The following is a 17,079-nucleotide window of genomic DNA, read 5'->3' on the forward strand; positions in this document are numbered from 1 at the left end:
CAGAGAGAGAGAGACAGAGAGAGAGAGAGAGACAGAGAGAGAGAGAGAGAGAGAGAGAGAGAGAGAGAGAGAGAGAGAGAGAGAGAGGGACAGACAGACAGAGAGAGACAGAGAGACAGAGACAGAGACAGAGACGGACACACAGAGAGAGACAGAGACGGACACAGAGACAGAGAGAGAGACACACAAAGAGAGAGAGACAGAGAGAGAGACAGAGAGAGAGAGAGACAGAGAGAGAGAGAGAGAGAGACAGAGAGAGAGAGAGACAGAGACAAGGTCAGACATGGTCATGATGGCCCTGCCGTGGCCTACCGGTAGGGCACTGGGTTACTTACTACGACGGCAAACCGGGTTCCATTCTGGCCTCGGTCATTTGAGGCTATGGTAACACAGTAATAACAGTCGCTAAAAAGCTTCAGAAACACTTTGTAAATAATAAACTAATAATCAACAAGTAAGAAATACTATGTCTACACAGCAGACATCACAGCTGCAGCAGTCCTGGAAAGAGTAAAAAGATAAAGACACTGGATGTAGAAGTGTCCAGCAGGCAAACAAACATCAAACTCATCCAGCAGTAGCACTCTGATGTTAAAATGTAGGGTGGTTCTCACTCATTTACAAACACTCTGAATGTTTTGATTATGATTAGTTCATTAAAAATGTAAAATAAAGTGTTAGTTTTTAACAGACTATTATTCTAAAGTGTTACCCTGGTTGGTGCCATTGCAAGTCTCAGCATTTTTTGCCAGACTCAATTCACCTTCTGAATTGACTGTGTGGAACAGATTAAGATCTAGAAGACACACAATGGGTATAGATTTCACTCCCCATTTTCTTCCGTCTCTTTGAAGTTTATCTCTTCTGAGCAAGGTCATCCCAAAAACACATTTGACAAAAAAAAAACAACCCAGACCTGCCAGGAACAAGCCTTGTGAATTGAGGGGAGAGAAACCGCAATCAAGCCTGCCAACTGGGGGGCGGGGACAAACTGATAAGTTGTCCCGGGCCAAGGGAGAGAGCAGGCCCCAGAATTGGGTCCCCATTAAATTGCATGTATTGAGAGAGGGGGGGGGGGGGGGGGGGGGGGGGGGGGGGGGGGGGGGGGGGGGGGGGGGGGGGGGGGGGGGGGGGGGGGGGGGGGGGGGGGGCTTTTAGAAGACTTTGTCATGGGCCCGGTCAAGGCAGTCAACATCCCTGACCACAATAGTGAGCATTAGAGAGGGGGCTGCTGCATCTTCAAGTTTCCCCTCCTGATGGATATTCCTATTGGCTCCGTCTCGGCTTTATTTACCTCAGTGCAGATGAATTATGCATTGCATAGCTGAGAGAATCGCTCCCCGATTTTCTACGGTGGGAGCCATTTTCTCGTGCTGGGCGAAGGCGTATAAGCTGATGTAATTGGCAGCATAGCTCATCAGAATGGGGAATGAGTGTCACTTCTCATCCAGCTTTGAGAGCCGGAGTGCCCACTGCCTAACAAATGCTTAAATGTAATCCCCCATCATGCACACACACGCACGCACGCATATATAGATGCACACACACACATATATAGATGCACACACACACATATATAGATGCACACACACACACACACACACACACACACACACACACACACACACACACACACACACACACATATGCGCGCACACACACACACACGCACACACACACACACACACACACACACACACACACACACACACACACACACACACACACACACACACACACACACACACACACACACACACACACACACACACACACACACACACACACACACACACACACACACACACCAAAAGACAGACCCACATACATACAAATACAATGAGACAGACAGACAGACAGACAGACAGACCTGCGCACACAGAGGAAAAACAGGGAGAGAGAGAGAGAGAGCTAAACGAACGTGTGCATGCAGGCACATGCGTACGCACGCATGCACACAGAAATCTTCCCCGGCCTGATCCCCTCTATGTGTTAAAGAGAAGACAAATCTCCTCTGGACCCCGCTGTGATCTCCAGAGACTCGCCCACTCATTCTACCCAGCAGGGCTGCTGCTAGCTTTGGCGGAGCCCGGGACCAAGTGTTTGGAGGTAGGGTGCGCACATCCACAGGTAGTTGTCCAGGTGCCAGACAAAAAGTAGTAGGTAGTGTGATGAAGCGGTCTGCACACTGTGTATTAACTCCAAAAATACTTTATTTCATTTAAACATATGGCAACGTTTCGATCCAACAGAGGGATCTTCCTCAGGCAAAGGAAGATCCCTCTGTTGGATCAAAACGTTGCCATATGTTTAAATGAAATAAAGTATTTTTGGAGTTAATACACAGTGTGCAGACCGCTTCATCACACGGAGCCCGGGACCAAGTCATCTGACAGCCGTCAATACATACGATGTAATGGCGACCCAATTTTAAGGGCTCCCCTCTCCATGGGCCTGGGACAACAGACCCCTATGTCCTGCCCTGTTGTTATGCCTGGACTCCAGGGCCTAGGGGGCTAAGAACCTACCTGGGCACAATGCTGTGACTTGGCCACCGCCATCAGGAGCTTGAGGATGGGCTGCGACTGTGACACCAGTGGAGTGACAGCATGGATGACAGCGGTGAACTTGGGGACGGGCTTGATGCCTATGGACCAAAAGCGGACAAACATACAAACTTGTTTATGTCATGAATGGGATTAATGACTGTGAATAGAAGTGGAGAGGCCAAAAACAAAATCCAGATTTCAGTCCACCATTCGGCCTGCCTTGTCATTTCCCGATTCCAACGAAGTTTGTTTTGATAATAACCCATTGATGCCTAAAGCACCTGCAAAAAACGCCTGCTGAATGCCAAAGCCCTTATAATGTTTATATAAAAGCATGAAATGAGTTGCATTTAAACGCCATTATCTTGCATTAGAAGGTGTTCATTCAACTCTAACATACCAAGATTTTTAATAAAAAATGTCTCAAATCTCATGAGCCTGAATGTTGCGTCATGCAGCTCCAGGCGCCTGGGCCAATGTGGCGCAACGCAACATCCAGCATCAATGGGTTAAGAGACGGCGACAACTACACGTTGCCAAAGCCACATCGAAATGATGAACTAAAAAGAGGATGGATGAAAGGCCTTGCGGCTACAAGAAGTCAAGAGAACAAGAACAGAAGAATCACACAGAGAAAGGAGCCCCTCCTCAAAGACCCCCGCTTTGATACAAACACCTTTTTGAACAAAATCAAGAGCACCTGGTTCAAAGGCTCCCCTGGTGCGCATCTTCTAAAAAAAATGGGGAATGATGAAGGCCATCTGCAAAAGCCCATTACTCCTTCAAACAATTATCTGCCTCTGATTTTAGCATGTACCTTTACGGCTTTCATCCCCCTTAGTGATCTGGCCTCGCGTCAAGCTGAGCCACCCGCTTTAATGACTAGTCAGCTGCAAGGCACCAAGTACGCATTCTGTTCACGAATGACATATAAACAAAAGTTACCATAGGAGCGGCGACATGGCCACTCAACGCCTCAAACTTAATTAGAAAAGTGCCCCCACCACCAAAAGGAGAGAGAACAAAAAACAAACAAAACACCCCCAAAAACAAATAACAGGTTGTCAGCTAGCTGAGGCAGAGTAGCACTTGGCGACAAAGCTAAGTACGTCAAACCGCAGAGCCTCTCTCTCCGTGGTCAGCTCTAATTGGAATCTCCGTGACAACAAATGAATGGATAACAGCCTGCGCTGAATAATCCACCGAGCTGTCAATGTGAATTACAGGCCGAGTACAATGTTTACCTTTTTGCCCACTCGCACAAGCCCAACTGGGGGAGAGCGGTGTGAAATTATGCCGTTTTAACTAATATAATGGCAAACTGCGTCTAAATGAACGGGACAGGCTGGGGGATATTATTAGCGCCATTGGGCTGGATTTGAAAAGCCAAGCAAAGCTTCTGCGTCCAACAATCACTGAACGAGTGGGGATAGTCATTCTCGTTTGTCAATTTCATTCACGGTTGAAATTTAAATGAGCCGTTCTGTAATGGACTGACTTTCAGTGTGCTTCCAACGGTGGGCGTCAATGTGATGAATCTTTTATTTAAAAAGTGGCATTATACATTTCATTTAAAACGGAATAAATAAATAATTACAGCCACATTCCGCGCAAGAGCTTGGTCTCTTAATAATTCTACAAAATCATACTCCTGTGCTCTTGCCTTTTTCTGCACTGGTCTAAAAGTACCAGCTGAGTTCCTTCATATGTGGCAGATCCCACTATATGATACTTTCTTTATACAATATCAGGATTTTTGGGGTAAGATCAGATGACTGCTTTTGGAGAAGAAGACACCCAGATATTGCAAGCACAGTATTATTGTCCAGAAACAGCAGAGGCGGACAATAGAGACTGACTTCATTTGACTGGCAACGACTCATCTACGATAATCAACAAACAACTTGATGAACGATGAACAACGACGAATAATTAACGTGGAAAACGTCGCACAGTGTTCCTTTAAATGAGGAATACAGCCAAGGTGTAAAAGTAGAATTCATGGTGAAACTGCAGCATTAGTGCGTGACATTACATAGTTGATAGACCAGTTATTCCACTGTACCTACATGCATGTTTAGTCTAACATTATGTTCTTACACTGTCCACCTAACCCTAAGGAACAGTGCAGGTACATGAAACCAAAGGTTATGACATACTTTGATACACTACACGAGATTAAAGCAAAGGGGACAGTAACATGAAGTGTATCCTACCTTTTCTTTTATCAAGAAAGAAAATTTAAAAAACACCAGACACCTACTATTGTTCAATTGTATATATATTTTTTTAATTTCTTGAAGCGTTCTGACGGCGTGTTACGCCAAGTCTTGGCGTCTTCAAGTTCGTTCTCACTCTTGCTCTCACTCTCTACTTTTCCCTTTCCTTCTTCAACCTCTACTGAGTGTGTGCACCTGTGAGTGTAGCAGGCCTGCAGCAGCAGCACTCACCCAGGCTGGCGTAGAAGAAGGGGAAGTCCCCCAGGTGTGGGGAGTAGTGGGGCAGGGTGAAGAGGCCTCCCGGCAGGCAGTTCCACATCAGGGGGCTCCTGGCGGCCTGCTGCAGCACCCGGTCCTGGATGATCTGGACAAGGACCAAAACAAAACCACAAGCGCACGCGCATGCAGACATTCACGCAGACACACAAACACAGACACACACACACACATATGTATTAAGTTCAGGTTTATGACTACTAAGTATCAACATTATGTCTTCTTGTCGAATCAAGTCAGACATTTCCTTTTGTTTCAGACATGTGAAGTTTTTGGGTGACCCTCTGATGAAGACAGAAGTTACACTGTCGAGAAGGGTCAGGTAAATTACTTTTTTTTTACACGTTTGAAACCAAAGAAAATGAATTACTTGAGAAACACAAACACACCAAAAAGCTTTACCACACTACCATTTCAAGCCCATTCAAATACCCTTTAGAGTACACTTTATTATGAACAATTTCCAATCCAACTACATGCTATTAAAAAGTGCACTTGTACACTAGTGTGAACCATTTTCAGTCCAACAAATACATTCTATCCAAAAAGTACAGTTTGTTGTGAACCACATGTTCTTAACCGAACATATGATTCTATCCAAAGAGTACTAGTGGACGGTTTCATATACAAGTAAATCTAAAAAAAAAACGTTAGTGTAAAACAAATTATTATGCAGATATTTTCATTCACACTTTTACCAGCCTTCATATAAAAGTCATCTCAGTTTATCCACACAGCACATCATGCCAAGACACGAATAACCTTTCCAGGGGAACACTCCAAGACAGACACCATCTTGTGTCAAACTGAAAAATAATCTCCCGCTAACAGCCAGAATGACAGATGTTGAGCCGGTGGCAACTGATGGAGACCTCTAATTAAGCAACTAGCAGCAGAAAAATAATCTCCACTGGATAGTCTTGCACATGCCGCACGCACTCCAACACACACGCACACGCACACGCACACGCACACGCACACGCACACGCACACGCACACACACACACAGACGTGTAATGCACGCCTGCATTCCTTTACACACGCACAAACACATACACACATCTCAAATACTACATTTGGAAAAAATAGCCTGTGCGCTGTAAGACACTAAATTTAGAATGACGGGGCCAGAGAAAGAGCTATGCAGCAGACGCCAGCTATGTGAACTACACCGAAACCCCAAACATACAGTGAGCCAGTGGGGAAGCAGAGCGCTGGAGGACACGACTACGCCCCATGGCTCTGCACGGACACACGCCACTCTCTAGAGCAGTGGTTCTTAACCTGGGGTGCGGGCACCCCCTGGGGGTGCGCCAGAGATTTCAGGGGGTGCGCAGAATTTTGTTTGTGTTGAGGTTGTGACCAAAATTCTATAGCGAACATTACAATTAGGCCCAATCAAAACCAAATTTTTAACATGTTTTGATCCCCTTGTAAAGTCATTAAGGTGTTGATTAATGTCTCAAACAAGAGTCATTGTGATTAATCACTTAAATCCTTTTTTAGTGCTTATACACGTGTAGAAGTTTGGATTGGGGGTGCACGGCTTGTCTTGGATGCAGGTAAAGGGGTGCATTAAGAAAAAAAGGTTGAGAACCACTGCTCTAGAGGACACCTGTTTCCGTGATGGGGGGGGGCACTGATCAGAAGGGGGGGGGGCATGAGACGACGAGGGGTGTCCCCTTACCTCCGGCCGGGCCCAGGCACTTCCTCTTGGGAGAGGCTGGGGTAACAGTCTGGGGCGGATGGGGTGGGGTGGGGTGGTGTTGGGTGGTCTAGGTTGTTTTGGGAGTGTGTGTGTGTGAGTGTGCGTGTGTGTGTGTGCGCGTGTGTGTGTGTGTGTGTGTGTGTGTGTGTGTGTGTGTGTGTGTGTGCGCGTGTGTGTGCGCGCGTGTGTGTGCGCGTGTGTGTGTGAGAGAGAGAGAGAGAATGTGTCCTCATTCAGGAATAGCCTTGCGGCGTGATTGACTGGTCAGATGTAGACCTGAGTCTAGGGACAGCATGCCATGTGATGACTGGAGCGCTGGGGACTGGAACACCTCAAACCACCTGACCCCCACCTCTACCCCCACGCATACAACTTGAGGCCAATCTGTGGCGTGAGCGTGTCAGAGGAAAATGTGTACGCTATTGATGATGGTTGGGAGGTGATGGACTGGGTGTGGGTGGGTGCATGTGTGCGGGTGAGTGCCTGAGCCTGAGTGTAAATCTGTGTGTGTGCGTTTGCGTGTGCAGGGTTCCCACTCTAATTCAGATATAAAATTCCATGATTTTCCATGACTTTCCATGACCACTTCCGTTAAAAGAAATGACATTAAAACGTTTAAAACATTAAAAAGTCTGAAAACTGAAGATTATCTTCACCCCTAGAGCAGACGCCGAGCCACCGCTAGACTTCAATGGGCTCACTGCATTGTAGAGTGTTGCCGAAGCGTTGTAGTATAACCAGTAAGAAACAGTGTTATACACCAAACAAAAAAGTTTTTGCTTTTACACAAATTCCATGCCTATGCATGCAAAATGGTAAAATTCCACGACTTTCCATGACTGGACAAACATTTTTTAAATTCCATGATTTTCCAGAAATTCCATGACCCGTGGGAACCCTGCGTGTGTGTGTGTGCGGGCATTTGCGCGTGTGCGTGTGCGTGTGCGTGTGCGAAACATGTGACGATGTGATGTAAATGTGGAGGATGAGAGCATAAGGGTCGCATCTGTCCTCCTGTCCCCTCCCTGTCCTGTGATCATGTTCACAGGCCCGCAGGGAAGGCAGGCAGCAGAGAATAGTATTTTGGTCCCGTGGTATGAAAAACACCCAAAATGATCACGCACACTTTGATCTCAAACTGGAGCAGCAAGGCATGAACATTCTGTGCCAATTCCATCGCCTGGCTGGGCGTGTATGCCTGTGCAGTGTGTGTGTGTGTGTGTGTGTGTGTGTGTGTGTGTGTGTGTGTGTGTGTGTGTGTGTGTGTGTGTGTGTGTGTGTGTGTGTGTGTGTGTGTATTTGGTTGTGTGTGTGCAGTAACTGCAGTTGTGTGTGTGTGTGTGCATGTTTTCTATGCCACTGTTAGCATGGGGGTGGTCGGGATACAATGGGTTTCTTTTTCCAATATCTGTGCCACTGTGTTTGTGTCCATTGTATGAAGGTGTGTGTGTGTGCGCGTTGGGAGGTGTTGGTGTAAGGGTTGGGTGACTAGCCACTGTGTGCTGTCTTTTTTTTCTGCTACTGTCTGCCTTGGTATGATTGATGCTGTGTAGCACACTGTGCACTCTCACACATATACAAACACACGCACCCACACACACACTCACCTCCAAAGTGGTGAGGACGATCTTCTCGACGGAGGAGAAGTAGGCCTCCCACAGGAACTGGGTCTGCTGGCGCAGCGACAGGATCTTATCCTGATGGATGGAGCGCACTGTGGAGGGGATCTGTCCAGGGAGAAGAGAAGAGAATAGAGCAGAGGGATGGTGAGATGAGAGAGAGAGAGAGAGAGAGAGAGATGAGGAGAGAGAGATATTGAGAGAGAAAGAGAGAAAGATGAGGAGAGAGAGAGAGAGAGAGAGAGAGAGAGAGAGAGAGAGAGAGAGAGAGAGAGAGAGAGAGAGAGAGAGAGAGAGAGAGAAAGAGAGAGAGATGAGGAGAGAGAGAGAGACAGATATTGAGAAAGAGAGACAGACAGAAGGGGAGAGGGAGAGATCGAGGGAGAGAGAGCGAGAGAGAAAGAAAGAGCAAGAGAGAGTAAGAAGCAGAGAATGAAAGAGAGCGGAAGAAAGAGAGAGAGAAAGAAAGAGAAAGAAAGAGAGGGTGACAGGGGCCGAAAGTGAGAAAGAAAGAGCGGGAGCAATAGCGTGACAGAGAGAGGCAGACCCAGCGACACAGACAGAGGAACAGATGAATGATTACACAGGCAATTAACCTTCTTGCAGGTCTCAAAACTTAACTGCCCATTTACATCAAGGAATGCGTGTCTGTAGGAGACAGAACAGCAGAGAACCAGTCTAGTGTAACTCAGAAAAGAACAAGAGGAAGAGAACACGTGGAAAAGAACACGTGGAAATAGAGTGAGAGAGAGAGAGAGAGAGAGAGAGAGAGAGAGAGAGAGAGAGAGAGGGAGGGAGGGAGAGAGAGAGAGAGGGAGGGGGAGAGAGAGAGGGAGGGAGGAAGAGAGCGAGAGCAAAAGAGAGGGAGAGAGAGAGAGAGAAAGCGAGAGAAAGTGAGAGAGAGAGAGGGAGAGAGATGGGTAGAAGGGATAACACATTGTGTCGAAGACAGAATACATATGTCTTGCATAAAATACAAAGACTTAAATGTACAGGGTTTGGACAATGAAACTGAAACACCCATCATTGTAGTGTGGGAAGATTCATGGCTAAATTGGACCAGCCTGGTGAACAATCTTTATTATTATTGCACATTGTACCAGTAAGAGTGTTCAATTAGCAGGGTAAGAGCACAATTTTGCTCAAAATATTGCAATGCACACAACATTATGGGTGACTTATCAGAGTTCAAAAGAGGACAAATTGTTGGTGCACGTCTTGCTGGCGCATCTGTGACCAAGACAGCAAGTCTTTGTATCAAGACCCATGGTATCCAGGGTAATGTCAGCATACCACCAAGGACGAACAACAGCCAACAGGTTTAATTGTGGACGAAAGAGGAAGCTGTCTGAAAGGGATGTTTGGGTGCTAACCCAGACTGTATTAAAAAAAATAATCATAAAACCACAGCAGCCCAAATCACGGTAGAATTAAATGTGCACTTCAACTCCCCTGTTTCCACCAGAATTGTCTGTCAGGAGCTCCACAGGGCCAATGTACATGGCTGGGTTGCTATAGTCAAACCTGTCTAAAACCAGGTGTTTCAGATTCATCGTCCAACCCCTGTATCACAGCAGAAGTCTGCTATTGATGGGTAATTCTTCCATCTCTTAGTTGTACGGTCCCAATGCTACCAGTGTTCATGTTCTTCCCCAATGCCCAAGGCAAATAAAGTAGAGTAAAACATTTTTTTTAAAATAAATATGTATTCCTTATTTTTTTTAAAGGAATGGAAATCTAATTTAAAATTGGCAGCAAGTAGGAAGTGATGCAAGACTGGAAACAGAGAGCTGTGTGTGTGTGTGTGTGTGTGTGTGTGTGTGTGTGTGTGTGTGTGTGTGTGTGTGTGTGTGTGTGTGTGTGTGTGTGTGTGTGTGTGTGTGTGTGTGTGTGCGTGCGCGCGTGCGTGTCCTGAGGCACTGCCGACATTCATATTATAAAATCCTCCAAGCAGCAGCTGACACACTTCTCCCAGTACCCAACTATTCACATGCCTAATTGCACCCACAGGGAGGTGAATTGAACAACATGGCGGGAATTCACAATTTATTTTATTATTTTTAATATTTCTATAATGGTATCATATAATTTTCTAGACAGCAGCTGTCAGTGGATATCCTATAGTTTTCGTCAGCTGACAGTCAGGAAAGCTTGGCGATTGGAAGGAAGCCTGCTGCCAACAGCACAGAGACAGACCATTATCATGCCACACTATCCCATCAAATCAAATCACGCTTCCTTCTCTCCACATTTTCCCCTCGTTATGGCTTCAGGTAGTTAATGAGGGAGAAAGGAGATGACTGAATATGGCCTGGCAGAACAGACAATTATTGATAATGAACATAAGCTTGTATGGATATATTCTCCGTGTGTGTGTGTTTCTCTATCTCTAGAACAATGTGGCTATACACGTACGTATGTGCTGGACAGTCTGGCAGACTGTGGCAGCTACAGTACAGCGCTCAGACGAGGCGTGATGTGTGATTAGTGTACAGAGATACAGCATGTGGAACGAGGATGATGTGCACTTAAGATTGACAGCACACGCAGGTGAGAGGAGGACACTCAGAACGGGAGGGGGGGAGTGAGAGACAGCGACGGAGCAGAAGAATATAGTAGAGACAGAAAACCCAAGAGAGCATGAGAGAAAGAGGTGAGAGAATGAGAGATGAGAGTAAGAAGGGAGAGAGAGTAAGAAGGGAGAGAAAGAAAGAGAGAGGGAGAGGAAAGAAAGATGTGTGTGTGTGAGAAAAAAAAAAGTTTTCATAAGATGATGGGAAAGATAAAACGACTTAGCAAGACAGAAAAAGTGAAAAGGTGAGAGGATGAGAATAAGAAAGGCAGGATATAAGAGAGAGAGAGAGAGAGAGAGAGAGAGAGAGAGAGAGAGAGAGAGAGAGAGAGAGAGAGAGAGAGAGAGAGAGAGAGAGAGAGAGAGAGAGAGAGAGAGAGAGAGAGAGAGAGAGAGAGAGACAAGAGACAAGAGACAAGAGACAAGAGACAAGAGACAAGAGACCAGAGACCAGAGACCAGAGACCAGAGACCAGAGACCAGAGACCAGAGACCAGAGACCAGAGACCAGAGACCAGAGACCAGAGACCAGAGACCAGAGACCAGAGACAAGAGACAAGAGACAAGAGACAAGAGACAAGAGACAAGTGACAAGTGACAAGTGACAAGTGACAAGTGACAAGTGACAAGTGACAAGTGACAAGAGACAAGAGACAAGAGACAAGAGACAAGAGACAAGAGACCAGAGACCAGAGACCAGAGACCAGAGACCAGAGACCAGAGACCAGAGACAGAGACAGAGACAGAGACAGAGACAGAGAGAGCAAGAGTAAACCTACGCTACCTAAGTGACGGAAGTCATTATTTCTCTATGGAGGGTCGGCAACTACAGCAACCAAAGCCAATTCGCGACCAGAGCAAATTTCAGCGATTAAAGTCAAGCTAATATTATGGTTATGATCAATGACGCGGTTCAGCGAAAACCAAATTCATGGCGAAACTTCTTCAGCAACCCCACCTACTCGGGTAGCGTGGGTCATTTCTGGTATACACGCAGCTTAAGGGTAAGGGTAAGAAAGAGAAGAGAAATAAAGACAAAGCAAGTGTGTGACTATGAGTTGTTGCGTACCTGTAGCAGCAGCCTCTCGTCCCCGATGACGGTGGCCGTGTTCCAGTCGATGACCTCGGAGAAGGGCAGCTCCCAGCCATTACTGAGCACCACCGGAACACACGCCGCCTGATACACACACACGCACGGACGGACGCGCGCACACGCACACGACAGAAGAATGGGGCGTTAGCTTAACACAGTTCTGTCATTAGTCAACTTCACTGAAAAGGGGGTAAGGTGCATTGTTATTCATCGTGTTGTTAGTGGGAGAACAGTGTGAGATGAAGTGTGATTGTGAAAATGACCCATTTTACATTGGTCTGACACTGATCATCTTCAATATCTGTGAGCATATTTAACAATCAAATCACTTGTGCATCTCCATGACTTAATCCAACTGATATGGACTTCGCCTCTGCATAATAATTCTTCACTTCACTGGTTTAGAGGAATAGCCCTGAAAAGGTTTTGACGTCACATCTGCCCCTCCTGTTCCCATAGCTGAACGCCATCACTCTGAACTTGTCCATGAAATGCCAGTCTGTCTGCCTCTCCAACAAGCCACGCTGGTCCTCGACAGCAGCTTACGACCATACTTCACCCTCAGCTCCTCATCCGGCCACGGCAGACTTTATCCATCAAAGCTCAGAGCAGAGAGCTGATGGCGACACGACTGACTGTGGCCCGGGTTTGGCCCTGTTGCGGCCCAGAAGCTATTCCCCAGTGTCTCCTGTAGCTCTCTCCCTCGCTCTCCAGCTCCCACTCTCTCTCGCTCTCTCCCATCATCTCTTGCCTTCTTAATTTCTCCTTCTCTCCATCCCTCTCTCTTTCCATCCCCCTCTCTCTCCATGTCTCTCTATCTCTCTTCATGTCTCTCTCTCTCTATGTCTCTCTCTCTCCACGTATCTCCTTCTCTCTCTCTCTCTCTCTCTCTCTCTGACCATTAGGCCTTTATATCAATCCGCCATCTGTCTTGCCCTGACACCACCCCATGAGAGATTATCAAATATCAGGACCCTGGGGGGTTTGGCTGACCTGCATTACAAATACGGTACACTGCCTCTGCTACTCCTGTTGCCATCATAGCTATTGCCACCATCGCCGTCACTACTGCTGCTCCCCACCGCCACCACATTTCAAAAAATGATGTCCGCCCTCGTGAGTGGCATACTAACATCATGAGCTCGTATCCAAAACCCAATGGACACTCCACTTTCTCTCTGTGTCTGTCTGTTTGTCAGTCTGTCGTCCATCTGGTTGGCTATGCTGATAGAGGGGCTGGACCCAAACTGGTAAGAGACTCACTCACTGAATTTCAGCATCAGCAACATGCTCATATTTTATATGGGCCATTATACATTACACATTTATAGGTTAATACATTTGAAAGCTTTGACATGCATAGTTAACAGGAGGACAAGGCTGACAAAAGGACAGTGGTGGAATTTTGTCTGCAGTGTAACCAATTTGTTACTGGCAAATGTAGTGAGGAGTGTGTGTGTGTGTGTGTGTGTGTGTGTGTGTGTGTGTGTGTGTGTGTGTGTGTGTGTGTGTGTGTGTGTGTGTGTGTGTGTGTGTGTGTGTGTGTGTGTGTTGCACATTCTCAACTCAACAGGCCCCCCTTTCCACTGTCCCTAATCTGCTAAGCTGGGTGGCACTCAGCACTCAAAGCCAACACACACACATGCATACACACAAACACACGCGCGCACGCACGCGCACGCGCACGCACACGCACACGCACACGCACACGCACACGCACACGCACACGCACACGCACACGCACACACACACGCACACACACACGCACACACGCACACACACTCACACTCACACTCACACTCACACTCACACTCACACATGCACGTACACACACACACACACACACACACACACACACACACCCCTGGTGTCCCATGTTGTCCCACGCATGTAATCCATTCAGTGTCATTAACCCAAGCTCCAATCTGCTGAAATACAGCCTGCCACACACAGCTTAGCCCAGGGACGCTTTATGACTCCATGGGCCCTGGGGCCAGACAGTGAGGAAGCCCCCCTCTGCATGGGTGTTGCTAGTTTCCAAATTTGCAGAGTTTTAGGCCAGACATTAAAGGCCCTAGGCTGTTGGGGGTTTGGGGGATCTGTGCCCCAAGACATTTAGAAAATAAAATTAATAAAATTGTGATTTTAACTTGACATGAGAATGGAAAAAATATAGAAGATTGGGCTTCAGGGCCCCCTTGCCCGTTGAGCCCCTGGGCCTGGGCCCAGTAGGTCTGTTCAGTAATCTGTCCTTAGCTTAGCCATAGCATGGCCAGCACAATGCATTATCCACATCAGGCACTCAAGTCCCTTTACACAGTTAGACGCATGCATGCACGCACGCACGCACGCACGCACGCACGCACGCACGCACGCACGCACGGAGAGTGTTAGGTCACACAGCCTTACACTGAGGTCATGATATAAATATTGACCCCACTCCACTTACTCACTGCGTACACACATGCATGTGGCGCATGAAACCCATCACACAGCGACTTCATAAAGCATCAGCTACGCCCTGCCTCCCAAAGCACCTGATCCAGTAGTGTATATTCCAACACTAAAACTAATGAGAGAAGACAAGACAAGACAATACCAAAATGAAAGAAGAGAAGAGAAGAGAAGAGAAGAGAAGAGAAGAGAAGAGAAGAGAAGAGAAGAGAAGAGAAGAGAAGAGAAGAGAAGAGAAGAGAAGAGAAGAGAAGAGAAGAGAAGAGAAGAGAAGAGAAGAGAAGAGAAGAGAAGAGAAGAGAAGAGAAGAGAACTCCTTCTGTTCCTCTACTCTCCTCCTCTCTTCAGTCTCCTCAGTCACCATCTTTCCTCCTTGTCTACTCTACTTCTCATTTCCCTCTCCCTCTCTTCTTCATTCAGGCCATGTGCATCAGATATCTCATTAGTGGAGACTCTGATCGCTGGTAGTAATGGCACTTTCAGATCCCCCTCTAACACTAAGACCTAAGACGCACACACACGCGCATACACACACACACACACACACACACACATATACACACATATACACACGCACGCACACACACACGCACTCGCATTAGCACACACCAAGAGAACCCTCACACACACTCGTCAAACCAACACACACACCCCAAACAGTACACACACAGCCACACACACCAGTGCACCAAGTGCACACAAGCACACAGCCATCTTGGCATACCCTGACACCAGGGTTAGACGTCTACAGACAGACAAACTAAGTTGGACCAGTGCTGCAGTGCAGTCCAGAGCCGACCCCGGTACCAAGACAAGCAGAGCAGAGAGCGACCCCTAGCCTGCCCTGCTCCTACACTACGGCCAAGCCAAGGGCAGAGTCTTATCCTAACCCGACCCAATGGCAACCCGCCAGGGGAGAGAGAGAGAGAGAGAGAGAGAGAGAGAGAGAGAGAGAGAGAGAGAGAGAGAGAGAGAGAGAGAGAGAGAGAGAGAGAGAGAGAGAGAGAGAGAGAGAGAGAGAGAGAGGGAGGGATAGAGAGTGCAAGAGAGAGAGAGAGAGAGAGAGAGAGAGGGAGGGATAGAGAGTGCAAGAGAGAGAGATAGATAGATAGATAGATAGATAGATAGATAGATAGATAGATAGATAGATAGATAGATAGATAGATAGATAGATAGTGAGTGAGTGCGAGAGAGAGTATGAGAGAGAGGCTATGAGACAGAGAGAAAGAGTATGAGAGAGCGCGTGAGGGAGCGACAGGACAAAAAAAAGAAATGGAAAAAAAAGAAAGGAGAGACTTCTTGACACGCTGACACCGCTCTGCCTTAAGTAGCTGGCACGGCTTCAGAGCAGCTGCCAAATATCCCCCGCAGCTCACCACCACGCTACGCACTAAACACCAGAGGAATGAAGAAGAGGAGAGAGGAGAGGAGAGGAGAGGATTAGAGGAGAGAGGAGAGGAGGAGGAGAGGAAGGAGGAGGAAGAGAGGAGAGAGGAAGGTGGAGAGGAGAGAGGAGAGAGGAGGAAGAGTGGAGAGAGGAGGAAGAGTGGAGAGAGGAGGAAGAGAGGGAGAGAGGAGAGAGGAAGGAGGAGAGGAGAGGAGAGGAGAGGAGGAGGAAGAGAGGAGAGAGGAAGGTGGAGAGAAAGAGAGGGAGGGTGGAGGAGTGGAGAGGGAGGATGGAGGAGAGAGGAGGGTGGGGAGGAGAGGAAGGAGGAGGAAGAGAGGAGAGAGGAAGGTGGAGAGGAGAGAGGAGGGAGGAGGAAGAGAGGGAGGGGAGGACAGGAGAGGAGAGGAGAGGAGAGGAGAGGAGAGGAGAGGAGAGTGCAGAGGAGGATAGAGGAAGAGAGAGGAGAGGAGAGGAGAGGAGAGGAGAGGAGAGGAGAGGAGAGGAGAGGAGAGGAGAGGAGAGGAGAGGAGAGAGTGCAGAGGAGGAGGGGGGGTGGAGTAGGAGAGGATAAAGAGGAGAGAGGAGGGTGGCGAGAAGAGGAGACTAGGTGGAGAGGAGAGGAGAGGAGGGTAGAGGAAGAGAGGAGGGTGCAGAGGAGGAGAGAGGGATGATGGAGGAGGAGAGAGGGGCGGAGTAGGACAGAGGGAGATTGGTTGTGGAGGGTATAGAGGAGAAGAGAGGAAAATGGTGGAGGAGAGAGGGATGGAGCAGGGTAGAGGAAGAGAATAGAGGATGGGGTGAGAAGAGAAGAGGGTGGAGAGGAGGAGAGGAGGGGGGGGGTAGGAGGAGAGAGGAGCGTGGAGAGGAAGCGAGGAGGGTGGAGAAGAGGAGAGAGGAGGAGAGAGAAGGGTGGAGAGGAGGAGAGAGAAGAGTGGAGAGGAGGTGAGAGGAGGGTGGAAGAGGAGAGAGGGGAGGGATAGGGTGAGATGGGAAGGTGTGGGGGTGTGGGAGTATCACCTTTGAGCCGCTAAGGAACAAACCCAAAACCTGTGCACAGAATAGCAAACAACCCCATCAAAGCAGCCTGGGCTGTTCCGTAGCAGGTTTGTGCACGAGATACTACGTAGGTGTGTACGTGTGTGTGCGCAGGTGTATGTATGTGCGACTACACATGCATGCATGTGTGTAGGTATATGTACTGTG

General features: G+C 47.8%; 1 protein-coding gene across 1 annotated transcript in view; it reads right to left on the reverse strand.

Moving 5' to 3' along the window:
• LOC134449189 (exostosin-1a) overlaps positions 1-17,079 on the reverse strand; it is a 74,919-nt gene that overhangs the window by 9,042 nt on the left and 48,798 nt on the right. The window contains exons 3-6 of the mRNA XM_063199010.1: positions 12,012-12,119; positions 8,360-8,479; positions 5,000-5,132; positions 2,529-2,647 (exon numbers count right to left, since the gene is read on the reverse strand). Coding sequence (XP_063055080.1) covers positions 2,529-2,647; positions 5,000-5,132; positions 8,360-8,479; positions 12,012-12,119 — 480 coding nt within the window. The remainder of the gene's footprint in view (positions 1-2,528; positions 2,648-4,999; positions 5,133-8,359; positions 8,480-12,011; positions 12,120-17,079) is intronic.

The sequence above is a fragment of the Engraulis encrasicolus genome, chromosome 5 (assembly GCF_034702125.1).
Source record: "Engraulis encrasicolus isolate BLACKSEA-1 chromosome 5, IST_EnEncr_1.0, whole genome shotgun sequence".
NCBI classification, from domain to species: Eukaryota; Metazoa; Chordata; class Actinopteri; order Clupeiformes; family Engraulidae; genus Engraulis; species Engraulis encrasicolus.